General features: G+C 45.2%; 4 protein-coding genes across 4 annotated transcripts; 2 read left to right on the top strand and 2 right to left on the bottom strand.

Moving 5' to 3' along the window:
* Positions 1-1,470: 1,470 nt before the first annotated feature.
* LOC109517915 (E3 ubiquitin-protein ligase CBL-like) lies at positions 1,471-10,637 on the bottom strand. The gene is made up of 15 exons (XM_019873413.1): positions 10,024-10,637; positions 8,529-8,776; positions 7,463-7,609; positions 7,226-7,382; positions 6,946-7,067; positions 6,658-6,795; positions 6,123-6,210; positions 5,917-6,048; positions 5,614-5,826; positions 5,043-5,159; positions 4,588-4,886; positions 4,128-4,298; positions 3,770-3,867; positions 3,400-3,588; positions 1,471-3,220 (listed from the first exon to the last, which is right to left on the bottom strand). The coding sequence occupies exons 1-15, from the start codon at positions 10,165-10,167 to the stop codon at positions 2,895-2,897; spliced, it is 2,589 nt and encodes an 862-aa protein (XP_019728972.1). The 5' UTR covers positions 10,168-10,637; the 3' UTR covers positions 1,471-2,894.
* A 1,051-nt stretch (positions 10,638-11,688) lies between these two features.
* On the bottom strand, positions 11,689-13,495 carry alkbh4 (alkB homolog 4, lysine demthylase). The gene is made up of 3 exons (XM_019873499.1): positions 13,359-13,495; positions 12,594-12,782; positions 11,689-12,525 (listed from the first exon to the last, which is right to left on the bottom strand). The coding sequence occupies exons 1-3, from the start codon at positions 13,458-13,460 to the stop codon at positions 12,004-12,006; spliced, it is 813 nt and encodes a 270-aa protein (XP_019729058.1). The 5' UTR covers positions 13,461-13,495; the 3' UTR covers positions 11,689-12,003.
* Positions 13,496-13,760: 265 nt separating this feature from the next.
* lrwd1 (leucine-rich repeats and WD repeat domain containing 1) lies at positions 13,761-19,815 on the top strand. Its single transcript, XM_019873497.1, has 16 exons — positions 13,761-13,831; positions 14,493-14,577; positions 14,655-14,889; positions 15,076-15,195; positions 15,271-15,417; positions 15,686-15,757; positions 16,084-16,434; positions 16,526-16,640; positions 16,739-16,833; positions 17,468-17,678; positions 17,767-17,839; positions 17,957-18,100; positions 18,177-18,280; positions 18,379-18,537; positions 19,011-19,120; positions 19,182-19,815. The coding sequence occupies exons 1-16, from the start codon at positions 13,825-13,827 to the stop codon at positions 19,326-19,328; spliced, it is 2,175 nt and encodes a 724-aa protein (XP_019729056.1). The 5' UTR covers positions 13,761-13,824; the 3' UTR covers positions 19,329-19,815.
* Positions 19,816-20,135: 320 nt separating this feature from the next.
* bckdk (branched chain ketoacid dehydrogenase kinase) lies at positions 20,136-26,788 on the top strand. The gene is made up of 11 exons (XM_019873498.1): positions 20,136-20,729; positions 22,287-22,355; positions 22,463-22,573; positions 23,366-23,413; positions 23,842-23,961; positions 24,060-24,158; positions 24,300-24,373; positions 24,638-24,766; positions 25,290-25,379; positions 25,455-25,610; positions 26,434-26,788. The coding sequence occupies exons 1-11, from the start codon at positions 20,478-20,480 to the stop codon at positions 26,576-26,578; spliced, it is 1,293 nt and encodes a 430-aa protein (XP_019729057.1). The 5' UTR covers positions 20,136-20,477; the 3' UTR covers positions 26,579-26,788.
* The last annotated feature ends 250 nt before the right edge of the window (positions 26,789-27,038 follow it).

Below are 27,038 nucleotides of genomic sequence, written 5' to 3'. Positions count from 1 at the left end.
TAAATTCATTTTTAACATTTCATCACACGCATTTCCGAGCTGCTCCAGAACGCATCATTCAGGAGCTGTACACGCAGCAGGTGTTATGACATTCAGCAAACGAGGACGCTGCTCGGCGTAGCTGAGCTAAAGTTCAACAAACAAGTCATGTAAGTTCAGTCAAACTGTTACATGTTCATAATGTGCACAATTTATGACAAATATATTGGTATTTTAAGGTAAAATGGTCGTACATTCCCTGAAAAAAATGCCCGACTAGCTTTATGCTAACATCTGACTGATTCCTGAGGAAAAGACCATACCTAAAACTCTACATAAAACATAATATTAAAGATAATGATGATACAATAATAACGCAAGGAGTGTAAGAGTATAAAATAAGGGAGAAAATCGCGCAACTGTTGCAAAACAGTTCCAAATATTACCCAAAAATGCTGTGCACACTTTATGAAGGTTTTATGATGTCAATTCACTTGACATTATTTCCTAAAGGGGGGAAAAAGTGAAATGAGAGCAACTTGAAAGTCAACCAATGGCTCGTGTTCACTGTAAATAGTGAGGCACATTATTAGCAGTACCCTTGTTGTTTATTATTAGTCGTAACAACGTGGAGTTCTTGGCTAATGAACCTCCCAACGTTCTTTTCGACTTCATTATTCCTGCTTCCAATTTTATTGGCTGGCTCTTTTGGTTTTTATGCTTTGCAGCTGCAGCAGCTCGTCTAAAACCCGCTTTCCAACCAAGGAGTATCGCACTGAAAATTTTGGTGTTGTCATAATAATAATTATTATAACAACAATAATAAAAGCCAGATGTTTTGGTGTTAAGAGTTGCCCCTGAATGGCAAAATAAATACTACGCATAAAAAAATAAAACATGCTTGACCAAACTGCGACTTTCACGCTACCTCGCGATTGACCAGGTGTCTGCTACCCTCTTGTGGCAATACAGCGGCTTATACTGAGCACGACTGTCCTGTTTTTATTTACGACGGTCTTGACATACCCCACTTCATTTCGAAGATACGTACTAATTTGGGTTACGTCAACATCGTAGGAACTGTCGTAATGTGGGTTAGAACTCGTAAACCGACGACACCCTTACGTCACAATATACCAGTCATCTAATCAATTTATCCCAGGTAAATTGCCTTAGATGACGTCAGAAAAAAGTAATCGTGTGTAAGGATCAATCATCAGATCCTTGATCCCGCCCACCACAATTCAAAGTGAAATTTGATAACTTAATTTTAATATAGTTTAAACGTATACATTTCTGATACAATACCCCAAAATCGTTCAGTACAATTGTTCTAGATTTGTACTTATTTTAATAAATGTTTATATGATAATTACATTTTTTTAATCCCTTAAAAAACATCCATATGAAGTATATATCAATATATAAATCTTTAATACAGATACAAAGGAAACAAAAACGATCAGTGATAAAGTACTCGCACAACAAAGGTTTTAAAGAAAATACTGTTTAATTAAAAATCTTAATGGCTTGGGCATGAAAACATGGCAACACAACGAACGCCGAGGATATTAAAAAGACAATAAATAAATCATATTTACATGAAGACGGCAACAAAGCAGCAACAAACATTTTAGTAGGCGAGTTGTCATGAAAAAAAAAAGGCGAGTTAAAAGACTTATATTTCAGCATCCATTTTAAACGAGACCTTTCCTGTCTTGTAAATGAAGCTCGTTTGAGATGGCCAATCGAATGAGAGTGGGGGGTGGGGGAGCGTATCTTCCTTTAAAGACAGGCACGTAAAAGTTTCAAGACGGAAGATAAAGCGCTGATCATGCAAAGTCCCTCCAGTGGAGCTCCACCCCAAAAAATGTACCACCTTTAAAAGTCCTCCTTAAGGCCTTAAATGTTACATTTCATAACCTTAAGTCAATGTGCTAACACATAACGTCACATCAGTCCCAAGACAACAATTCTTTAGTACTAGCATTTAAGTATAGAGTCTTAATCTCTTTTCATATTAATACCATCTGTGACTACTGGAGGAAGAAAGTCTTCCAAAATGGCGAGCCAACCTGCCAAAAGGCACATTTACAGACGTTACTTAACAGACACCTGACGTGAGCCATCCAAGTAAATCCCATGCTAAAACGCTCCTCATCGGGACTGGAATGTGTTCGCTCTTCTTTCGTCTTAGCGTCTCGGTTAATGTTGGTGCTTTTTAGTCAGAAATGGTTCAAAGCTGCGAGAAGCTCAAGGCGAGGACAATAACGCTTGCGTGGTTGAGCGCTGAAACGACAAACTCGTCGTAGGGCTGAGTTGACATGTGCAATTAGGGATGGGCAAACACGAAGTAAAAGCGCGTGTGATGCTATCATTGTTGCCTGAAAGGGTTGCGCAATGATTAGAAACAGAAAGTAAAAGAAAATTGGTGCTGAACTGGGCTGCGGAAAAAAATGATGCAAAAGTGAAGTAGATGCTGTTGGTGCTTCAAACGGGCTGCGGAACAAATGGAAAAAGGGCTGTTTATATGCATATGGGCTGCAGAATGAACAGAAGCAGGAGGTAAAAGTAGATGGAGTGCACAAACAAATACGATTTGCTACGATTTAGCTCCAACGGCCCATCCCTATGTAGAACCACGGTCAAACTGTTCGTACGACATCATTATTAGTATTACTGTGACAAAGATTCATTTGGACCGCACGTGGCCACGTAAATGGTACGACACAAGCAGCTAGCGGCGGGGGGGGAGGTGTCACATTGAGTCGACATGGTCCCTTGAGTGGTTACGACGTACGCTTTCACGAACATTTGAAGGCTTTTGGGGTTTTCCGTGTGGGACAAAGCGTGAAAAGGTTCGGCGGCAACCGACAGCGCGAGAATGGCACGGGGCGGAGGGGGTCGCGGCGGGATTATGTGGCGATGTGCGCGGCCGAGGGCACGGACACAAACTCTCGTAGGATGTTCTTGGCCGTCTCCAGGTTGTTCCTGGCGATCAACAGCGCCTTCTGGATGTCCTGGATGGAATAGCCCTGAGACATCAGGCACTCAATCTCCCCGCTCAGCACCCCGCCGGCTGAGGGGGGCGGTGGCGTGTGCGAGGAGGAGGGTCGCGGTGGCTGCTCCAGCGAAGCTGAGGGGGGCTCGCGGTTCAGCGGCCGAGCCCGCCGGTCCGAATTGGCGCGGCGCGGGAGGGGTTTGGGTGGGCGCTCGGGGTCCACGCCAGTTGCATACAAACCTGCAATGGCACACACAAAAAAAAGAGGGGGGCGGGGGGAAAACACAAAGTAAAAGTGAATTTGATGCGATTGTTGCCATCTCATTGCTTAGATGAACAAATAGAAACAGGGAGTGAACGTGATGCCAAACGGAGACGCGGTTTAGTGTGTGGATGAGGCCACTTGTAGTGTCACGTACTGGCTTCTACGGCTCCGTCGATGCTAAGCGTGCTGAAGGCTTTGGAAGGACTGTTGACGTCCGCCAGAACCCGCCGGGCGGGCGCCGGGGGGACCAGCGGGCGAGGACAGTCGTACTCGTAAGTGTCCTCGAAGGAGCCTTCCATGGACTTGGCCTGGTAGACCGCCGAGGAGGAGTGCTGAGGACGCTCTGAAACGCACGCACGTAAAAACACACATTTATGTGCACAAATCAATCCACGTCCACACAAACGCACGGAAGGGCACAAATAAATGCATGAAGTCAAGCACACAGGAAGTTGAAACCATGTCCCTCAACACAGGAGAGGATGCCGGTGAAGTTAGCGATGGCGTAGAGCGGGGAGGCGTACCGTGATCGAGGACCTCCGAGGCAGCAGCCTGTGCCTGGATGTTACACATAGCCTCGTACACCTGAGGGTCCGCCGAGTCCACGTCGAGGCCGTCACCGCTGGAACCACAAGTGAATGACAAAATGCTCAATTTTTTTTTCTATTAGCCATTTGACACCTTATATTACATGAGTAATACCTTGCAGTCTGACAATAGTAATTGTGTTTTGACTACAATGCCGCCTTGTGGCTGTAAGATGTACCGCAAAATAAACACCACATCCCAAACATCAATTACATTTATAAATCTCCACTTTCCTATAACCAGAATTTTGGCGCAATCTTGTGGCTACAAAAAAAAAAAGTTAAAATAAATTACCTGACGTCATTGTGGTTTGCTTGACTGGGAGGTGGCGGCGGTGGCACCAAAGAGCCAGCGATGATCCACGGGGCGCCGGATGCCGGGAGGGAGGTGGGACTCATGTACTCGTTCTCTTCGCAGTCGGTGGGCAACTTCTCCCTGCTGGAAACGGCTGACGTTGGCAGCGACCTGAACAAATTTAAGTCCAAAACCCTTCACTGAAGCCCCGGTTATACACATTTCAGACGCACTTGCAATAGCGAGCTCTTCAAAACATACACACAGAAGGAAGTCGGTCAGCTATGAAGGCAAGAAAGAACTCATTCTTTTCAGCCTGCTTAGTTACCAGATCGTGAAATTTTGAATTAGGATGTTTGTCACCGGTGTAGTTTGCTTTTTCGTTTTTTTTTTTTTTTTTTTTTTAGCATGTTAGCGATTACGCATGATTTGAAACAGGACAATGGTGAGAATGTTATACCTGGCGGCCAGGCAGTAGATGGCGTTGGTGGCCACGTTGGGTTTGCCCGCCTCAGCGCCGCCGCTGGCACCGCCGCTCTGAGGTGTGGCGGGCAGCGCATTAGCGGGCGCCTTGCAGGCGGGCCGCGGCACCATATAGTTGGCGGCCCAAGCGGGCGTGTCGGGCGTAGAGGGCAGGGGTCTCCTCTGTAGCCTCGAGTCCGCCGCCACCAGGGAAGGGCGCTCCGGGGGAGGCGGCGGCGGGAGCTCTCGAAGTGCCGGGGGCAATGGGAGGGGCTTGTCCCTGTGTGTGGCCCCCATCTGCTTGCGGCAGAAAAAGACAAGGGAGGTTCTTTTTAAATTTAAACCCGGTTATGGGAGACTTCCAGAATTCCGGGCAAAGCTAATGAGTGGTTCCAGCAGTCCAAATGTTATTTTTTCCTTGAGCGGACAGTGTTTGGTAGGCTTGTACAAGACCTTAGCACAGGCTCCTTGGACCAGCTGGCTGTGTGAGTTCGAGGGTCTTTGCTGAAGGAGGTCCAGCCGGGGCGGGACGGGAGGCAGCTGGGACACGGGAGATGGCGGGCGCTCCACCTACACGCACACGCACGCAGATTTCATTCGAAGTGTGTGTTTTACAACTATAGTGGTCCTCCGACAAAAAAAAAAACCCAAACTTTTTGTGTAAAATGAAGCTCCTCAACTTAGTTCATCATCTCACAAGATGATGGCAAAGCACTTCTTTTGTCTAAACAACGCTCTTCATCTTACGCTCTTCCAGCTTACGTCGTCATAGTTCCTTGACCCCAAAGCGCCACAAGTAGGCGGAAAAGCACTACTTTTACCATAAAGAAGCCCCTCAACTTACTTCAACATAGTTTCTTGGTGCCAAGATGCCAGAGGAGGGCTACTTTTTTCTATTTTAACCCCCCCTCTGGTTTAAAATATCCAATGCCCCGCCCGCCTGAGCACAAACGTTTGCCCACCTTTGGAGTAAACGGAGCGCCACATATGGCGACCATATTGTGGTACCGCAGACTGAACATACCTTGCTGCAGGCCAGCCTGCTCATGACGAGGTTCTGGTCCTCCAGACGCTCGTCGTCATCCTCGTCGTTGGCGGCCGCCTCGGCTCGGCTGGCTCCCCCCTGGAAGCCGGCGAAAGCCCCCCCGCTGGCTTTGGGATGGAAGGGGTCCACCACGATGGGCTCGGTCCCTTTAATCTCACAGCGGCAGAAGGGGCAGCCCTGACCCTCTGAATCCTGATATCACACAAACAAACACACACGTTTGTTGACAAGAGGGGAAGGGTCGGGGGTCGTTTTCAGGAGGCACCATGTGCAGTCTCTCACCTGCCAGGCAGTCAGACAGGAAGTGCACATCAGGTGTCGGCACGGCTCGATCTTCACGTCCTTGTCGTTCTCGGCGCAGATCTTGCACAGCTGGAACGTGGAGCCCATCTCGCAGTACAACTCGTACTGCTCCTACAAAACCGAAGAGACTGCGTGTTGACCTCAGTGGCGCGCGCATGAGAGAGTTGTTCATGAGAAGCACCAACCTGGGTAACTTTGATGTGGTCTTGTGGAGAAGGTTCGCACAGGCCTGTTAGGTCTGGGTTCTGCGCACGGCCATCTGGGAAGAGGTAGCTGGCGAATACACAAACGGGGAGGCCAATCATTCAAAACATACATTGGTGGCTTGACTTACAAGTTTAATTTGTGATTGAAAACACTTGTATCTCAAACGATCTTTCATCATTGAAAGGAATGGAAATACTTTTAGAATTTGTGTTCATGTCAAAGACAACACCACAGTATTGTACTTTATAATCACATACTAATGCCCGTTGACATTGTGTCACTCCTTCCGGTGTGCATGCATTGGCCACGGGCAGTATGGTAGACACACCCACACAAAACCAACGAAGAAGACGTTTCCTAAGCTCAGTAAATTGCAGTAATATTGGAATTAAATGGAACACACCGGCTCAATACTTGACTTCCCATCCTGAGTTCAGCGCACGTGGACTAATTGGATGTCTTTGACTTTGCATAATGAATGAAAAAAAAAAAAGGTAAAGCAGTCTGACTCACAATCCCTCTCTGTAGCCATCGATGAGCGCTTGGAACAGAGGCTTGTTATGAGGGATGGTCTGCAGGATGTTGCCGTCCGCCGTCACGTAGCCGATGGCCCACTGGCCCAGCCGCGTGCAGCTTAGCCTGAAGATGTAGCTGAGGAGGCAGTCAGTGTACATTTGTCATGTATTTTTGCTTGTTAAAAAAAAAAAAAAAGGAGTATTAATATAAACACAGAAAAATAGGGCTGTTTAATTTTGGGGTGGAATTTCAAGATGAACCTAAAATGCACTTTATGGTCTTTACCTGCCAGGCTTGTGGATGAACCTGTGCAGGCGCGCCTTGACCTCGTCATACGTCAGGAAGGCCATGTAGCCCGGGTGTGTGACGGCAAGACTGTTCCAGTTCCGCAATAGAGATGACCACGGCTACGGAAACACGCATATCAACAGTAGGGAATGTTTGTGTGAAGAAATGAGGCACACGACCCTCAACATCAACCTCAACACTGCCGAACATCCTCTCGGTCAGTCAGCTGGGATGCTAATTGCCCTTCAAAACGGCTTGGCAGCTCGTCCTGGCTAACCTGGAAGAGCCTGGTGAAGATGTCGAACTCAAAGACGGAGATGTAGTCGTTGCAGGTGAGGTCGATGGTGGACTTGAGCGCCATGGCCTCCAGGCCCGAGCTGATAGGATGGAACTCGTGCAGCGCCTGGCGGAACGTCCTCCATGGCACAATGGTCCTACGGGGGCGGGGGACACACGACCACGATCAGAGTCCTCCCAACATGGACGCATCGTGGTTTTTGTGACACAAACTCACTTGTCCCCGAAGGAACGCCTCCAAAACTCGGCGGCGTCGGCTTTGGTGATGCGGAAGTTGTCCCCCTGGAACAGGCCGTTGGGGAAGATGGCTTTGAGCTCGGCCAGCATGTGACTGAAGATGAGCGACAGCTTGGTGAGGTTTCGCCTGTGGGAGGGGGGGAAGACGGACACTGACTCGATGATGTGCGGCGAACCTCTCAAAACAACCCCGATGGTGGCAGAGGACAACGATAGAAATCACATGACCTCATGAGGAGGAAGGACTGACTTTCGCTCTGTAATCACTTTGAGGACAAAGAGGGAAGTGGACGTGTTAATCAGAGATCTTTATCGGAGAATGGCCGCTCTTCTTGCTGCTGCTCGCTGCATTGCAACACTTTCATGGAAAACCAGACATCACACAATGCGTTTGATGTCGCTTTATACCCACGCATCACTCAAAGCGCAACATGCCTGAATCAGCCAGGATTGCGTACGGTCGGGTTAGCAAAAACAAACAACTGCGAAGCAAATGAGAGAGTGAGATTGTGACACTGACAAGCATCGATAGGGATGCCAATTATCTGTCAAAAATTATAATTTTCAGTATTGGGCAAGAATGTTACACTTGCTGTTTTCTGAGGGGCAAAAAAAAAAAAGCACAAATAATTCAGCTCCGTGAGCATCTAAAAAGGATTATTTTTGCCCGAGTACACATTTTACTGTTTCCATGATTTTCCTCTGGGGGAAAAAAAACCCACATTAGATAACCAACCTATAAACAACAATGATTCAGAAAGTTGGAACAAACTGTCATCTCTCTGTGCAAAAACTGGAATATGCAAATGAATATCTGACAAGGCTATGCTTCAGGCACATCTTTTTTTTTTCGTCGAAATACATCCTTCATTTGCATATTCATAATAGAGCTTTTGTAACTCGGTCGACACTCGTTCGATTGACTTCAGCAGAAATGTGTGAAATGTGTAACCTGTAACAACAGCCATTTGTTTGAAGTTGTGGTGGCAGATTGAACGTACAGACATAACGTGTTTGGTGATGTAAAACAAGATGTTGACGCTCACCTGGGCTGCGAGTTCTCCTCGTACATCCTCTCCTTGGCCTCCTTGAACAGGCTCATGGTCTGCTTCGTCTTGTTAGTCAGGTTGTCCATGACCACGCGGAAGTACTCGTTCTCGCCCAGCATGTCCATGCGGCTCTCGTAGCGTGACAGGATGGTACGCAGGTGCTGGTAGGTGTCAGGCAGCAGGTCCAGGATGTACGGTGGGCTGTTCTTCAGTGCCACCTTGGGGTTCTGGCACAAGCGCACCACCTGCATCGACAGGAATCACGAGCGCTCAATGGTGGCAGAGAACTTCAGCTCAGCAGAAAACAAAGAGACCAAACCACAAAATGTACAATGGCCCACTAGCTTCATGCTAACGCACAATGCAAAACGCCTTAGATCGGCTAATTCAACTAGCCTCAATATTACGGTAGTTACACGCAAACAGAATAACAACAAGCACAGGCATATATTCTTGATCCTCTGTGAAAAATGACGAATATTACATTTTTTTCATACTAAAAACACGTTACAAAAATGGTTTTGGTAATTGTTTTAGGAGTGTTTTGAGTTCCAAGCGTGGTCACGGAACAAACTAAACTCCTGATTTGAGGCACCACTGTATTCGGTTTTGCAACAATTTGCAAGTTAAATCAGTGGCCTGTTGTAAAACCTCCGTAATCCATCATGATGCTTTCTTGATATGAATCATGAGCTGCGGCATTTCAAAGTAGGTCGTCTGCTTATTAAAACCAGTGAGCAATAGTTTCAATTAGTTTTACCTTATTATATGGTCCAATGGGAAACCACGCAAAGTGGAGTAATTAGACTGCCTGTTCCAACGGTCACCAGCCTAAAACCTTCATTACCCGTAGCGATGTTTCAAGCAGGATTTTCCAATCATGTAAAATTGCTCACCCTTTCAAGGCGCCTCCACATTCAATGGAGATGTTTGTTATAAAACGTCTACAGACATTTTGATTTATGTGAGCGTCAACCTATCCATTTTCTACAGTGCTCGTCTTCATAGGGAGCCAATGCCAACTGGTTTTGGGCAAGAAGTGGGTAAACCTTGGATTTCTTTCTCCTTTTTTTCCCCTCCAAAGTTATTTAAGTGTTATTAATGCCCCTAGATACCGTTCATCCATTTGAGGTTGCATCTGATTGGTCAAAGTCAGATAAAAGCAGACAATTTGTTGCAATACTCATATTGCACGGGCCATTATCGCAATGACGATATTTTTTTCCCAGTCCACGTTTTTGTTTAACTCTTCCAGCACAGTTCTCCAGAAAGCTTTTTGGTTCATGAGCTTTGTTTACAACCTCATCCAAACTATTTTTTGATACAACCACATATACTCAATTCGAACTAAAGGGCAGCGGAAGTGAATGGGAGATTGTTGAATTTCGTGGCTTCATCAGTACTGTGGTTAAATTTGAGAACCCCGAAGAGGGAAGTGACAGTTGAAAGAAGCCGAGGCCGGTGTTTAACTCCGACAAGAAACGATGCTTACCTTATCCATGAGCTTCCAGCATTTCTCCACCATTTTCTTGTCCACCACGGCGGGCTGGTGGGGCTGCATGGGCTGCTGGTGGGGCTGAAAGGCGTCCTTCATCAAGCCGATGAGACCCGCGCCCCTCCTCGGATTTCCGGCCATTAATTCGCTCGGTCACCGGGGGTGGAGGGGGTGAGCCCGCTTGACAGCCTCGGGATGAATCCTCAATTCCTTTTTTCGACACTTACGGTACTCGCACCGCCTACCGCGATGGTTATCCGGTAAGCTTGGGGGTGGGTGGGAGAGAACACAAAGAAAGGGGAAGAAAAAGGCGCAGTGGAAACGATGCGATCGCGACGCTGCTAGCAACCGAGCTACATTGGAGGGGGGAGAAAAAGCCTCTCGGCGTTCCAAACGCGACATAAACGCCGCCGCGAGGCGGTGTCGGTCGCTTAACGACGACTTCTCGCGTCGAGTCGAAGCCGCCCCCCGGTGCCAGCCGAGCTAATAATAAACCGGCGGTGTGTTAATCAGCCGCACGGGGCGATCAACAAGCAGGTTCAGACCGAGAGCAGTTCAGTTTGCAGCCGATGAAAAGTCAGCCAGCAAAGCCAGACCAGACGCGGATATCCGTCTGACACCTCCAAAATAAAAAACGTGTCAAGTAGATGACACTGCTTGTCCTTTTGACTTGATGTGTAGTAACAGTTTCTCCACAGCTCAATTTACGAACGTTGGAGGTTACGAACAGCGAGTGAAGTAGTTTGCACAACCGCCTAAAAATAGTCGGCACTCTATGTGTTAAGGATTTAATGTGTATTTTCCACCCATTATCCAAACCGCTTACGCCATGGGGGGGAAACCCAAAACAAGCAATATGAAAAAAAATTCACACATATTCTGAAAATAAAGCTCAATATTGAGGAAATGGTGATACAGATAATGAGATCAATGAAAGACGATTTGGAAAATTACTGTTAAACAAGAACTACAAATTACTATCACAAATATTTGAGGGGAGGGGGTGGAATAGACGCAAAAATCAAAATGTCAAAATATTAGGACAGCGGCTCAGATAATGCATGGATAGTGCAAGAATACTGTCGCAGGAAAAGGCACACTTTGTTACGCTCTACTTCTGTTTTCCTTTTAATTGTTTTGTATTCATAGCCTTGCCTGTAAGTGTTTCTATGCAAATATTCGTATCATTATGACATTTCAAGGTTAAAAACAGTAAGCAAAAATACTTGCATTCTGATTGTACTGCATTAGTAAACTGTCAACAGAGGCGGCAAAGTACTCACACTCTGTCCTTACGTAGAGGCACAAATGTGCACAAAATTGACTGGTAAAAGTAGAAATACTGATTTGACTCCTTCACTTAATTCAAAGTCTAAAGTAAACAAGATGAATACAAATATGATTCAGGGTTATATACGGTGTGCAATGAACTAAAACCAGTTTTCATTCTTCCTGTCATGTTTGCAGGATGACTTCAAAGGGATATCACAATTTTACCCTAAAAATATGATTTCTATTGCACAAAGATGCGCAGAAGTGCTACTGTCTGGAAAGTCACATTAAGATAAAGGACAGAGATAGAAAAGGCGGAACTGGTTGAAAAGTTGAAAGAACAAGCTAAATGCAGAAGTCACAACATTTAACAGAGGTTTGCTGTCAGGGTAAAAGACAAATTCCATTTAATGACCCAAACTTTATTCTTTTGGTTCCTTTATTTAAATGAGAACTGCTATTATGTTAAAATATAATGTAACTTTAACAAGGGAACCGGCACTCTAGTTCTTCAAAAAAAATATGTCAGTGAAATGGTAATCAATTGTACATGCACAAAATTTGCATCAGTGCTGAATTCGGAATAATATTATTTGTGGAAAGATATGCTGAGTCAACTTCGTCCCTTCCTTGGTGCTGTTTGTACAGAACAGTGACATTAAAAAAAAAAAAAAATCTGAAAATCAGGAGAGTTATCTGAAAGGTCTAAATAGGAGCTCCATTGAAACTGGCAGCAATATTGAGAAGGTGAGCTCCCAGATCACCGTGCTGCCCACCGGGGAGGAACTCGGCCGAGAGCTCCCTGTAGGTGCTGCAAACTCTGCGCTCCTGAACATCCTTCCGGAGAATGCCGTGTTTCCAGCGATGCCGTGCCTCTCCGTACAACACTACTAAAGACCTGCGCGGCAGTGCCACCTCTACGTTCACTTCTCCCAAGAGTCCAAGCTGCTGGAGACCCTGTTCCAACGACATGGTCAGCGTTGTGTCCGACAGCATGTTGACAGTGACCAGGCGCTCCCCCCACAGCCAGGAGTCGTCCAGGTGAGGGTCAATAGCAGAGCCTCGCTGAGGGTGGTAGTCCAGATTGCATTGCTCCACAGGCTGGAAGCCTGCTAGACTTTTTTCTTGTTGCATTCGCAGCACTAGTTTTTTACTCAATGCAGGAAGTCCACTGAAATTGGCGGGACGCACTTTTCTCTTCTTGAAGTTCACTTTTGGGCCAAAATCCTGTAAAAACATAATTGCAATCACAATATTATTATCATATCAATAATGTTTGACAGCATTGTCTGTACCTGTTTCTTTCGACCTGATTGGGACAGATTCCAGGTGTCTTTGTCCATGCTGCTGATTAGCTCCTCTTCCTCCTCCTCTGATAGGAAGTCCTCCCACAGGAACACCCCGGGAAAGGGAAATGATGCGGGTTTGCCATCTTTGCGAACAGCGAGCTTTGTCTCGGGGTTGTACGAGTAAATATGTAGGATCTACATCGACATGGAAACAGTTGTTATGCTGGAAATGGTATATATTATAGTTGTAATGTAGAACTTGGCTGATTTCATTTATTTGCCGTGTTTGCAGAAAATGTCATCTTGCAGTCATCGCTTCCTTTTTCTGTAGATTAATAATTATTTTCACTTTTTAGTGTTTTTGTAGTTGGAGCTCTAATTTTTTGCATTCTTTATTTAGGGTTGAATGACCAAATCAATAACAATTAAAAAAAAACACTTTCAACAAAATTTTGGTACATTTGGCTATGAGTTTAAATTTAGGATGAGCCTAAAATTTTACGTGCAATACTGAACATGTAAAGTGTCCTTGGGTGTCTTGAAAGGCGCTTATAAAAAAAAAATATATATATATATATATATATATAACATTTTCAATATAACCAAAGACTCACAAGGAGCGACATTCCGCGTTTTTATGAATCCGTAATAACACGATGTCATTCGGATTGTTCGGTGAGGGCACCCGTAGCTCGCAAAATACGGGTAAATTGTTCTTGTGCTACTACAAATTACGTGAATTAATGACAATTTATTAACATATCAGTTTACCTTCTCTTCTGGAAAGTGATTTTCTTTAGAATTCTCACACAGAAGACAGCGCCGGACACCTTTACAAGCACATGAAGCAACAACTCTATCAGGAACCGTCATCGTACCTTTATCTTCTTCTATAAGATATTAGGGGCGCGCGCTTCAAACGAAGATAACTACTGCCATCTAACGGGTGGTTGCGGTGGATCGCCTAACACTAGGACTACCACTCTGAATGTCACTAAATAACTATTATCAATACAAAGAATTGAGTAGCATGTTTCCACTTAATAACGACGTATTTCATTATGTATTTAAGATACTTAAAAGCCAGTTTTGTTATTTTTCTTACCTAGTAAGTCAATAAAGTTTTCAATAACCTAAAGTACTTCCTCTCAAACTGCGGCTACAGGAAGTACGTCATTCGTACCCCGGGAAAGTTTCTGTTGTCTCGCGGAGTTCGTGACTGTGTGTGTATGTATGTATGTCCCGTAAGTAAATTTTAAGGTTTACATTACATAGTTTTGATTCAGAATGCAAATTTAGGCAAACTAGGACTCTCGTGTAACGTGACGAATTATAAATATGACGAATTACATCCTAAAATGGTCGTGGGGAGCTCACATTACAGTGCACGGTATTTTCCAGTGGTAGCAAAAGGGCTAGTTTTCCTCTCCAATAAATGCTTAAGTATACAGCGTTTAATATTTTATGGCCAATGTAGTGTGTTAACTGATTCCTTTTGTATCACGAGGATCCTTTTTTGAGTACTCACCGTGGGCGTGTTTACAGGGAAAAGACAACCCCAAGGTAAAATTAAAATGAGAGGATCAGAAGAAAGGGAGTAAATATCAGTTTTACCAGCTGGTTGTTCATCAAACATCAAATTTTGTTGGAATAACCAATATTTATCCATGTGCGTCAATAGACAGATTGTTTTATATTAAGAGGTAAAAGTTTACCACATGTTGTTGAACTGCACATGCCCAAACAGACACCATGTTTAACTTTTGATATTATTCTAAGTGTGTCAAATTGATTGTGGTATTAGGGTGTGGTTACGGCTCCTTCATCACACCTACAACCAAGAGACTGTTCTTTGTTCAATTTGATCTCGTCTTTTAAATGGTTTTCCGTGCTCTTTCACCACAGAAACAATGGCAACAATAACAGAGAAGACTCTACTGGAGAAAGGCTCTCCAAAAACCAAGAGACTCGAAGAGATCAAGACGCTGAAGTAAGCATATTGTATGATTTTATTTGCAGCCTTCCACCCCAATTCCTACCAAAACTAAGTTTTGATCCCTTTTGTAGTCTCTCCAAGCTCGGACTAAAATCTCCAGACTTGCCGGTTCAGCTGCTGTCCCGTCTTCAGTCCCTGGAGCGCTGGGATCTGTCTGGGAACAGACTGCATAAGTTTCCCAAAAACTTGGAGCTACCCAAGCTGCGCTTTCTGGACCTCAGCGACAACCAGATGGAGGACGTCACCTCCATGGCGTCTCTGTGCTGCCTGGAAGAGGTCAAGATGGAGGACAACCTTTATATCACTGTAAGGGAGGAAAAGAATGAGTTCATGCAAGACCAATTTGTGTGCAAAAGTAATGGGATACAGTTTCATAAATTGCTATTGAATTGACCTGGGAAATGAACATCCTTGCTGAAATGTGTGTGTAACTTCATCCATCACTCATTTTCATGACACTTTCTTTGATTCTAATAATGTTGTCTTTCACAGGTGAGTGACAATTACAAGCTAATGACATTGCTGCCCAAATTGCGGAGCTACAACGGCAAAGACATCACCAGCACCGCCAACCACGTCCGCTTTGTGTTCACGGAGAACCTGAGGACCAGGGTACGGAAACCTGGTGTCTTGTTAACCCGAGTGTGTGTCCAGTTCAAGAAGTCCACTGACAAAACTGTCTCTTAGATCATTGCCTTGTGGGGCAGGAGCTACAGCCTCCCAGATCCCGCCACGGTGGAGAAAATGGCCGACCTGGAGGAGGACTTTGTCAACACAGCACGGAAGGAGGTGAAATATGGACCCAGTTCGGTCAGCAGTTTCACAAAGTGGAAGGTAATGAAGTGGGATGTGAAAAATAGTAAACCAAACATTTGTTAAGGAGATGAAATTGTGGACTTTATTTGGTTGGTTCTTGTGCTATACTGCAGCTCGTCACCAGAGGGTGGACTAATACTTTGTTTGTCAAGCTGTGCCATGCAAGCATGTCATAGTAGTAATAGTTACCGAAGGGCCCCTAAATAACCAATTCATGGCATCCTACCTTTTGGCGCCCCTTCCTCCAGGAACTGCGACTTCAAGTTTTTCATTGTGTGTCTGTTAGGTTGAAATCATGGCCAGGGAGTATCTGCGCTCCCTCACGGAACCAAAGGAGGAAATGTCCAACAAAACCAATGTAAGACAAAAGTACAGTGATCACTATCTCACAGGTGATGGAGTAAATATAAATAATACATTGCAATGATTGATGCTTCGACAACAAATTAATTGAAGCAAAGGAAAGCTTGTTGTCTTGACAGAACTGAAAACTGTAACAATGAAAAAAAAAGAGGTCAAAAACTGCTTAATCCCGCTTTCTCAGCACTTTGCCTTACTTGTCCACTGCGACTGTGGAGTTCAGGGAGACATGTTTTCACTGTTGTGAAAGCGCTATATAAATAAAAATGCATTGCATTGTAAAATTGTCAGACATGTCATTGATGCTGTGCGCTTATCATCCAGGAGGTCCTAACCCCCACGAAAAGGAAGCAAACCCTACCAATGACAAACGATGACTTGCGACTGACCCCTCGTAAAAAGTCGCGCTGCGATCCATCCGCGCCCTCCTCGGCGGAGGACAGCCCTGGCAAACTGAGGCTCAGCCCGAGGAAAAGTCAGGCCGCCGCCGCCAGCGTTCCCGTCAGGCCCGCCACGAGGGCTCAGAATTCTTTGACACCGACACGTGCCTCCGTAAAGAAAGAGGCTGCTGACAAGCGAATGACACCGTCGAGAACAGCGGCGGTGGGTGCAGCGAAGGGTGGACTGAAGGAGGAGACGAGTGATGATGTGATGAAGAGCATCGACAAGACGCAGGTATCCAAGGACGGAAATTTATTTTTTTTTTTTTCTCCCCTCCATCTACTGTAAAGTTCCACTCTGGTGGTGCATGTTGACTGTTGTGCAGCCGGTGCGCCTGCAGCCTCTTCACGTCCTGCAGTGTCACAGCAAGCAGGACAACTCGGACGACTTCTCCACTCAGCTTTGGGCCTGTGCCTTTCAGCCGCAGCTTGGCGTCTCTGGTACTTGCACGAAAGATTCTCACTTGTCTGACTTGTATTGGGGCTGTGGCGATTAACGTTATCGCGCACGTGTGTGTGTGTGTGTGTGTTTCGCACAGGCGGTCATTTGGTTGCGACATGCGGCGGAGACTCTCTGTGCGTGATCGACTGCGAGACTGGCATGGTGATGAAGAAGTATAAAGTGACTGGGGAGGTTTGTCTCATCACACACTTGTTCACCTGGTTACTAGAATCGACCTCAGGCCAAGGAGGAGTGTTATTTTGAGTAGCTCCATTTGTTTTTCTACAAATTCCAGGCAAGGCATTTAAAAAAAAATATTTGTATTATGGGTAGGTCTGTGTTTCATTAGAATGTGGTGCCTTTTGAAATAAAAACAATATCTAAATGGGCGTCACTGCCGAACAAAAAGCCTGTATTTAAAAAAAAAAAATTGTATGTGGAAAAAGATGATAAAAAATGAATAATTTTGTAAGATCACATATTTCATGTGGTTAACATTTTCACATTTTGCACGTGTCCAACAAACGGCATGTACAAGCACTCTTTATTTGATTTTCAGTACGTATTCATTTATTTATTTTTTCATTAATTTCCAGTCCAGATTGCACACTGTGCGCACCAAATTATCAAATCCATGTAGGAAATGTATCGAAATCTATTTTCTGATTGTAATTCATATGTGGAGTCGGCCAACTTGCAATTCTGAAAGCATATAAAACCCCCAGTGACCTTGAAATTAAAAGCCCTTCATCTGCTCCAACTTACAAATGCTCATAATTGTATAATGCATGAATATAAACATGACGCCGTTAATTGGTCATCACAGGAGTTCTTCTCGCTGGCCTGGTCCACGGTACTGATGTCCCGAGGGGGCGGAGCCTCAGCACAGCCCTGCAGCATCCTGGCGGCGGGCGGAAAGCGAGGCCTGGTCAAGCTGATCCATCCCCGCTGCAACGTTGCCTACGGCGAGTTCCGGGCGAGCCGCAGGGCGCTGTCTGTCCTGCGCTTCAACCACCGCCAGGGCAATTTCCTTTTCAGTAAGCCGTCAGCATCACCTCAGCAAAATAAAAGCACCGTTTTACAAGAGGCGGATCTAAAAGGCAGCTCTGCTCATTTTACTTGCAGCGGGCTGTTACGACAACAAGATAGTGCTGTGGGACATCGGCGGGATAGACAGCAAATACAACTTTAAAGTTGTGTGAGTGATTATTATTATCATTTAAAAAAAAAATATATATATATATATATCCGACCATTGTTGATATCAAGTAACGTGTTGACAAGTCTTTTTTGTTCTCATATTTATCGCTTCCAGGCAGTTGCTGGTATTGGAGAGCAGCTGCACGCCGCTGCACATCTGCCTGCCACCCAGCAAGCCCGACGTGCACCTTCTGGCGGGGTGCGAGGACGGCCTGCACTGCTACAACACGAAGCTTGCGCCTAACAGCGCCACCAAGAGGTCGGTGTGAAAAGTTTGAAAGTCCCTCAGTGGTCAGCCCAAACACCCACCCCTCACATCTACTTTGCTTCGGAAGGTCTAAAGAAGCGGAGATAACCTTCCCTGTATACGAGAAGGAAGAAAAAGACCTCGATTACCATACGGTGGACGGCCTCTGTTTCCTCACTGATGCTATTGTCGGTGAGCGGACACTCGTTAGCCACATTGGATGTTATTAATGTGAATGTATGTGTTTATTGATAATGCTAATCTGCTAATTTTGTTGTCTTGGTGGTCAGCCTCCAAGAACTTCATGCACGACTGCATCTATTTGTGGAGCTGGAGCCGGACGCGATCTCAGCGGCCCAACAAGAGCGGCTGCGTGCGCGCCGTCGTGCTGGCCGAGCTGCGCTGGGCCCGCACGGAGATTCCTTACCTGGCGCTCAACACATGTCCCGGTAAGCTACTCCAATTGAAGTCGATAAGTAAAACTGCCTTTTATATTAATTCATGCCTCGATTTTAGCATTAAACTTTATATATATATATATATATATATATATAAAAGAAACATTGTGTTGAATAAATGTCATACTTTTTGCTGTAATACTGTATTGCTTGTGTTCGTCAACAAGTACACGGGAGGAGGACCTTGGGAAAATAATCCCCTGTTCAATCACAATAAAAAAACAATTGCAATTTGATTATTTTTCAAAATTGTTCAGCCTTCCTGTTTATGTAATCGTCAGGTTGTCTCAGTGTTTACACAGTATGAATGGAGCAGCGACATCAGTTGTTTGTGCTCTCTGTTACCCTCCAGGCCAGTTTACATGTTGACTTATTACAATTAAAGGACTATCCACAGTACATACAAATAAGTGCCAATGCATAATTTATTACATCATCGAAATAACTCGTCTGTGTCCCGTTAGGTCAATCGTACATCGTGTGCGGTGACGACAGAGGCAGGTTGTGGACGTACCACGTCACAAACCTCCAGGAGGACAACTTCCAGATGGGGAAGCCCATCGAACCCACGGAGGTAAGACAGAATAAAATGCCCTCACAGGGGCCGCGTTAACGCGTCAGCTCGTTCCGCCCAGGTGCTCCAGTGGCCCGCCGTCGTCCGCAAGGGTCTCGCCCAGGTGGAGGGCCCGTCCATCAACAGTGTGGCCATGGACCCCGGCCTCCAGTACCTGGTGGCCCTCAGTGACAAGAACATGGTGATGGTGTGGAAGAGGGCGCCGTGAGCAACTTAATACCACCTATTAATACTTCTTGAAATGTCCAGTAAGAGTACCCAATGTTCTTTGGGATCACTGGTGACATCATGTGGTGTAACATTAGTAGCCACTACTACAGTATGCAAACATGCATACCACCACAGCAAGTTGTTACACATTTGAGTCTTTTTTTTTTTTTAACTTGTTCTTCTCGTAATCTGACTACGAGATCCTTTTTGAAATATTTAAATCTTGTGCATCGTGCAATGTTATTCAGGAAATGATCACTGTGTGATGCATTGTCTTGATCATTTAGTCACTGTGCATTGTGAACATTTTAACATACTGTGTCATTTTCTGAAAACGGTCTGGCATTTTCATTAATGCAAATAAACTGCAAATTGGTTTATTTTGTATTTGTCTCATTTGGGATTCTCTAGTTTGGTTTAGTCACAGTAGTAGAGCTTAAAGCTGGATGCTGCAACCACAATAAGAAGCATTTTTCTTGAATGAATACTCTTTTTAGTGGGTGAAGGTATGACCACAACAAAAATAACCCAAACTCTGCTCCCACGACACAACAGAGGCGGGAGCATTTTTCCTCATGTTTTGCCATTTCAGTTACAAAATACTCCGAGGGCGTACTGAAGCTATGAAAAAAAAATACATGGATGTGATTATTATGTATATTATTAGCATTTGTGGCTAAATATGCTTTATCTGCGACTATATTGAATCATGTTTCATATTTACGTCAGTGTGCAATTTAATCTTAGTTTTTTTTTTCTTTGTGCCATATATACATAGCTGTTTAATATCTCTGCAGCTGTGTTAAAATAGTTCTGTGCTGGGAAATGTTGACCAGCACCTCTCCTTCCTTTTTGTTTGCTTGAGCATGCGTGAGGACTTAAGCCCCGCCCCCAACGTCCTGATTGGCACCGCTGTCGCCTGGTAAATCCTGCCCCACCTTCCCTCCTTCTCCACTTCTCAACCTTACTAAAGGCCAATACTCGCCTTCCTTACGCCAGTACTCACTGTACTGGAAGCAACCCGTACGTGCCTTTGTGCACGGTGGCTGCCGCGACCTCCTGATGGCTTCATAGTAAGCCGGGCCGAACTCCCCCTCACATACACCTCTCCGAACGGGAACAGGGCCGCCTGGGACTCGCCGCGGAGATGCTGAGCGGTACAGCCGGTCGGGCAAGGACGAGGCTGGGTAGCCTCTTCCTCGCGCCCGCTACCACAATGGCCCCACTACTACCAGCACCACTAGTACCATTAGCGCCGCCGTTGATGTCAAACGCGTGCGGCCGCCGGCTGAGGTCCACGTCCTCCTCCCTGCAGGGCTTCTCCGAACTGGCCCGAGAGCGGTCCAAGACGGTGACGTCGTTTTACAACCAGTCGGCTATTGACATCTCCGCGGAGAAGGTGAGCATGGCTTTATGTGGGTTTACGTCGAAAAGCACGGTAGCAGCGGCGCTAACTGCTAGCTGGAAGTCAGCTGCGTTCACTGACACTCATATTTTAATGACCTTCTTACGTAGTTTACCTCAACCTCCCATATAGCCCTTGACTAAAACACATTTAAAAATGATTAACATCTCTGATTCTGTTATCTTCTGTTATCAACGACTAAAGTAATCTTTTTTCTTGATCATGGCATCGATGCAATCAATGAAATGCTGGCGGCGGCGCGGCTAACAACTCACGCTCGGCTTTTCACATCCAACGGCAGACTTTCCCGTTCATTATCTGCTTCCTTTGTCGTCTCTTTCTTTAAAGTTGCTTTTGTGGACTACTTTTTCTTTTATTGGATGTATGCTTGTCAAATAGGTCGGACACTTGCAGAACGATGACAAGCGTGGGTTGTTCTCAGCGTGACCGATTTTTGCTACAAGGCCCTGAACGCAGCAGGATGTATTTGTGCCTCTTGCAAGGAGTTTTTTTGATGTGCATCTTTTGTCCCGATCAAAAATAACTTGCTCACCGCGATTGCTTCACTGTGAAACCGCTGTTCTCGTTCAAGACTTTTGGATAAGTGAAAACTCCAAAGTAATCGACGCAGACTAAAAAGGTTTACAGTTGCCTATAGATGCCACAATAAAGCACTATTTCTGACTACACGAATCTCCCCAACTCACTGCGACGTAGTTCTTTGACCCAAGATGCTGCAAATGGCAAAAACGTGGTTTCCATGGCACCAAAATGGCGGCAAAGTAAGATTTCTATTGCTTTGGCCTGAGCACAACACAGCGAAGAGTTAATTGTCCCCAAGGAATAATGGACAAGAGCCCCCTCCCTTTTTAAAAAAAAAAAAAGCAGTGAATAGGTGAGGGGAGCAGAAGGAATTATCGTCCTGACAGTGTGCTTTTTGCCCTACTTATCAACAAACATGGTCAATGTTCAAGTAAAGCTTAATATTTCACTGACTGTCATTTTAAAGTCCACTTATGAAATGTTTCTCATCCCAAAAAAGTCTTGAGTGTCCGACTCCAATTTGTCGCTTTTATGTGCATTTCAATTGTGCACACTTTCCAAGGAGTTGTTCTGTTTCAGCGTCGCAAATAAGCGACTCGAGGACGCACGTGAGTCCAGAAAGAGAAAACATTTCGGGAAAAAAGGGGCGTTTTTATGCATGCTACGCTGTTGCCAGAACTGCCAGATGTGCATAAATCAACAGCTAGCTGCCTTCTTGTGCGTCTTTTTTTTTTCTCCAAGAACTGCAATAGTAATTTATTCAACTCCATATGCAGCTTTGTTTTCACGACTTTTATTGCGTCACGACACAGATTTTACACTAGAAAAATGTCACCAAATGTATATTGTTCATTGAAATATATGATCAATTTCATAGGTCACTTTGCATATCGCAACAACTTAAATGTTCTGTCTGTCTGATTCATTGACGTCACACTTAATTTTATTATTATATTATTTTTTATGTTGAGTCATCAGGATTTGATGTTGACTTGATGTGTCTTCCAGGCCTCGGTGCGACTTACCTTAGCCACTTTGCTGTATGCGGGCAAGTCCCCAGACGGCCACCACATCCTGGTAAGGACACAAAGGGCGCACACACACACACACACACACACACACACACACACACACACACACACACACACAGGGTCTTCCATTTAAACTTTTTCTGATTTTCCCAGAGCAGCGCCAAGTACCTGCACAAGGAGCTCCCCGTGCGCATCGCCCACCGCATCAAGGGCTTCCGCAGCCTGCCCTTCATCATCGGATGCAATCCCACCATCCTGCAAGTGGTAGGCCAACATAAACACACACATGCACACACCTGACAGTGTCCCGAAACCTAACCCTTACCCCGAACTCTAACCCTAAATCCTAACTCCCTAACACGATCACCCCTAACCCTAAACCCCCCCACAACCCTCAACCCGAAGGCTAAACCCCAACCCTAACCCTATCCTCCAACCCTAAACCCTCCATCTTTAGTCACCATTTAAACGTCACCGCCTATTTCTACATCTGCTACTTCAAACTACAAACGCGTGCAAAACAAATCCGTTGCCAACTTTTGTCAACAGCTCTGAGGTGTTTGTCTCTTTTAGCTTTGTGGTTTCGTGTCCTCTTTATTGCGCTGTACACATGCCACGAGGGTTTAATTAAACGCACCTTCCTCAGAAGTTGTCCCCTATCATACGGAGCGTTGATGATGATTCATGTATGAAAACAATGTACGAATCAAGTCGCTTTCTCTTTTGAAGCGGGATGCCTTCAGCGAACAAAATGTTTTCCTCTCGTCAGCAACGTGTGGCCTCTGCCTCTTCTCTTTTTTTCTTTTTTTTTCACCCCAGATGAACTTTCCCCCACATTCTTCCTTCCCTCATAGCACAATACACTCCTTGGCTGCCTCACTCCACACCAACCCAACTTTGTTGAGTCAACACGTGACTTCGTTATCCAAGTATGATTTGCGTTGTAGTGTAAAAGGAAGGAACTTGTATCACGTTTGGTCACGTGCGAGGCCCACCGAGGGGCTTTTCTGCTCACAGTCGCGGAGCCTCTTCATACTCTTCTTTCTCTTCTTCCAGCATGAACTCTACATCAGAGCGTACCACATGCTCAGCGACTTCCCCCCTGTAAGTAAAGCGCACACACACGCCCGCTCACAAGTCTGTGTAAGTGTAAACTCTCACGGGGTCACGCTCAAGTTCAAGTTCCCCATAGGCTTACTGTCAAAAGGCCACTTCAGAGCTATGAGAGGAGATTCGCTTTTGCCGCAATCATATGCAAGTTTTTGGATGACATCGCGTCTGCTGTGACGCATTCGATTCCTTAGTTGCCAAATCCGCAACACAACCGTGCCGGAAAAGTGGTGTGTCATCTTTTAATTCCAGCTTTGAGGCGTGTCATTTTGTTTTCCACTGTTGTTTCGAAAGATACATGGAGGATTTTTTTTTTTCTGATGCCGATTCCGATAAATGATGACATGATATATTCACAAAAACAAAACAAAACAAAACAAAACAGTATATAATGAATAAAATGCTGACGTGGCCGTTGGCAGATCAAGGATCAAGACGTGGAAGCTCGCTTCTGCAAGCTGGTGCAGCAGCTGCTGGACGACCACAAGGACGTGGTTACCATGTTGGCTCAGGGATTCCGGGAATGTCGCAAGCACATTCAAGTAAGACCAACAAACGCCTCGCTATTACGATTACCGCTGTTTGTTATTCATTTTATTGTGATTATTTTTAAGACCTCTTTTCTTCTCGGTCATTCCAGGACGAGATTATACTCCGCAGTTTCCTGGACACCACGTTGTGCTCCCGTCTGGGAATACGGATGTTGGCCACGCATCACCTCGCCCTGCACGAAGACAACGTACGTCTGAGCGTTACGGCGATCGCCTTCCTTCGTCAACTAACTGACATGACGAAATTTGCAGGCTTTTCTCATTGAAAAATTGCATTCCACTAAATGGCGATGGCGATTTTCCACCTTATGCTCACGTTGTGCTTGCAGGCCGACTTCGTGGGCATCATCTGCAGACGTTTGTCCCCCAAGAAGATCATCGAGAAGTGGGTGGACTTTGCCAGGTGAGCGATTATTGAGCTCCGTTTGATTGAGGGCTCCAGCTGATAACTTTGTTTGTTTTGGCTCACCTGCAGCTGTTCGGCACACACGCGCACAAGATACACTTTCCGCGGGGTTATCACTTTTGCGTTGCTGCTGTGTCAGCTTATCACTTTGACCCGGTCGTGTGTTTGCGCGTGTCAGCCAAGCACACTTGTGTAGGTGTGTGTGGGGAGAGTAGCTGCTCATCTTCAAGCGTGTGCGCGTGTGCGTGTGCGTGCATGCAGGCGTCTGTGCGAGCACCAGTACGGCAACTCTCCGAGAGTTCGCATCAACGGCCACGTGGCGGCGCGCTTCCCCTTTATCCCGCTGCCGCTCGATTACATCCTGCCCGAGCTGCTCAAGAACGCCATGAGGTACACGCACACCCACAGACACATAATATCAAAAGGTCAGCTAATCCACTTTTTCAGTGTCAGTAACCCCCTCGTCCAGCCCCCCCCCCCAAAAAAAACCAAACAAAAAAAAAAACTAGCAGGACCTTTATTTAATGACTGAATACTTTTTATTTTTTTTTTTTAAGAAAAGTAATTTTAAAAATGCTTATTTGTCATCAAGGTTTTTATTGTTGACGAAAATTAATGGCACATAAAGGCAATCATTCACATTGTCACTGAGTGGGAATCGATCCCACGCTGCCCACCACACTCGAGTGTACCACTCCACAATCAGCGACTCAAACAAGTATAGTACTATAGCATCCTATTTTCTTGAAGGAAAAAAAAAATATTGCATTTTTATTCATTGTAATGCAGAAAGATCACTTTATGTGCATGTTTTGTGTTCTGGAACAAATGAAAGTCGGCACCCTTTTAACAGTCAGCTGACGTTCGGTCCATCTTAAGGCGGTCCGTGACATGTGCTGTGCGTCGTCATCAGGGCCACCATGGAGAGCCACTTGGACACACCTTACAACGTCCCCGACGTGGTGGTCACCATTGCCAACAATGACACCGACTTCGTCATCAGGTCAGTCGCCTCTCGCCGAGTGCCGGGCCGCCAAGACCCTCCACGATGTGACTTATTTTTTTTTTCTGTCTGCAGGATTTCGGACCGTGGTGGTGGCATCCCGCACAGGATCATCGACAAGGTGATGGATTACCACTTCAGCACGGCCGAGGAGAGCGCGCAGGACCCTCGCATGAACAACTTCTTCAACAACATCACCAACAGCGGGAACCATTCGGGACCCATGCACGGGTAAGCACCAGTGATGAAAAACTCAATGCCACAGGGAGGATCACTGTAAGTCTGAAAAATTCAGTTTATCTGTAGTCAGTCTGAATTACAATACATGTTTAGTTTTTTTGCTTAAAAATGGCAGACTATACATCAGTGTTTTTTGGGGAGCTAAAAACACCTTACTATACATGGTCGTTTTTTTCAGCTAAAAACGCCTTAGTATACATGGTCGTTTTTTTCGTCTTAAAACGCCTTAGTATAACGGTCGTTTTTTTTTGGGCTAAAAACGCCTTACTATACATGGTCGTTTTTTTGGGGCGAAAAATGCCTTACTTTTCATGGTCGTTTTTTTCAGCTAAAAACGCCTTACTTATACATGGTCGTTTTTTTTCGTCTAAAAACGCCTTAGTATAGATGGTCGTTTTTTTCGTCTAAAACGCCTTACTATATATGGTCGTTTTTTTCGTCTAAAAACGCCTTAGTATAATGGTGTTTTTTTTTTTTTTTTTGGCTAAAAACACCTTACTATACATGGTCGTTTTTTTGGGGCGAAAAACGCCTTACTATACATGGTCGGTTTTTTCACTTAAAACGCCTTACTATGCATGGTTGTTTTTTTCGGCTAAAAACACCTTACTATACATGGTCATTTTTTTTTTCACTTAAAAATGCCTTACTATACATGGTCGATTTTTGGGGCTAAAAACGCCTTACTATACACGTCGTTTTGGGGGGCTAAAAACGCCTTACTATACGTTGTCGTTTTTTTTTCCCCATTTAAAAACACCTTACTGGTCATTTTTTTCGGATATTTTATTGATTTTATTTTTGGGGGTTTCAGGTTCGGTTTCGGGCTGCCGACATCACGGGCGTACGCTGAGTACCTCGGGGGTTCGCTGTCCATCCAGTCGATGCAGGGCATCGGCACCGACGTCTACCTGCGTCTGCGCCACATCGACGGAAAGGCCGAAAGCTTCAGAGTTTGACTCCTCCTCCGCCACGCCGGCCTTCACGACTCCCCAAATTCTTTGCTCCTTTGTTTTTAGCCACCTTTGTTTCTTTATTTTTTTTTTACAGAAGCGTGGAGCTGCCAATGTGGAGCAAATATATATAATAATGTGGACCACACCCATACTCGTGAGTACGTTTGAACCTATTTAAATACCTTCGAACGAACTCACAAAAACATTTGATTAGGCTAAATGTGACAAATGTAGCATTTTCCCATAACGCCACGGGATATTGACTTTTGCTAGCGTATTTTTAGCATTTGACCTGCATTATACTTGCAAGTGCTACATTTGTAGCATTCAGCCTATAAATACATTTGTTTGAACATACGAGTACTTTTGAAAGTATTTGCCAGTCAAAATATTTTTACTCCACATTGGCAGCTCCACACTTCCGTAGTTTTTGCCTTAGACCGGGGGTCGGCAACTGCGGCTA

This window comes from Hippocampus comes, unplaced genomic scaffold, assembly GCF_001891065.2.
Source record: "Hippocampus comes isolate QL1 unplaced genomic scaffold, H_comes_QL1_v1.1 scaffold59, whole genome shotgun sequence".
In the NCBI taxonomy this organism is placed as follows: domain Eukaryota; kingdom Metazoa; phylum Chordata; class Actinopteri; order Syngnathiformes; family Syngnathidae; genus Hippocampus; species Hippocampus comes.
This window is presented reverse-complemented; position numbering and strand designations above follow the sequence as displayed.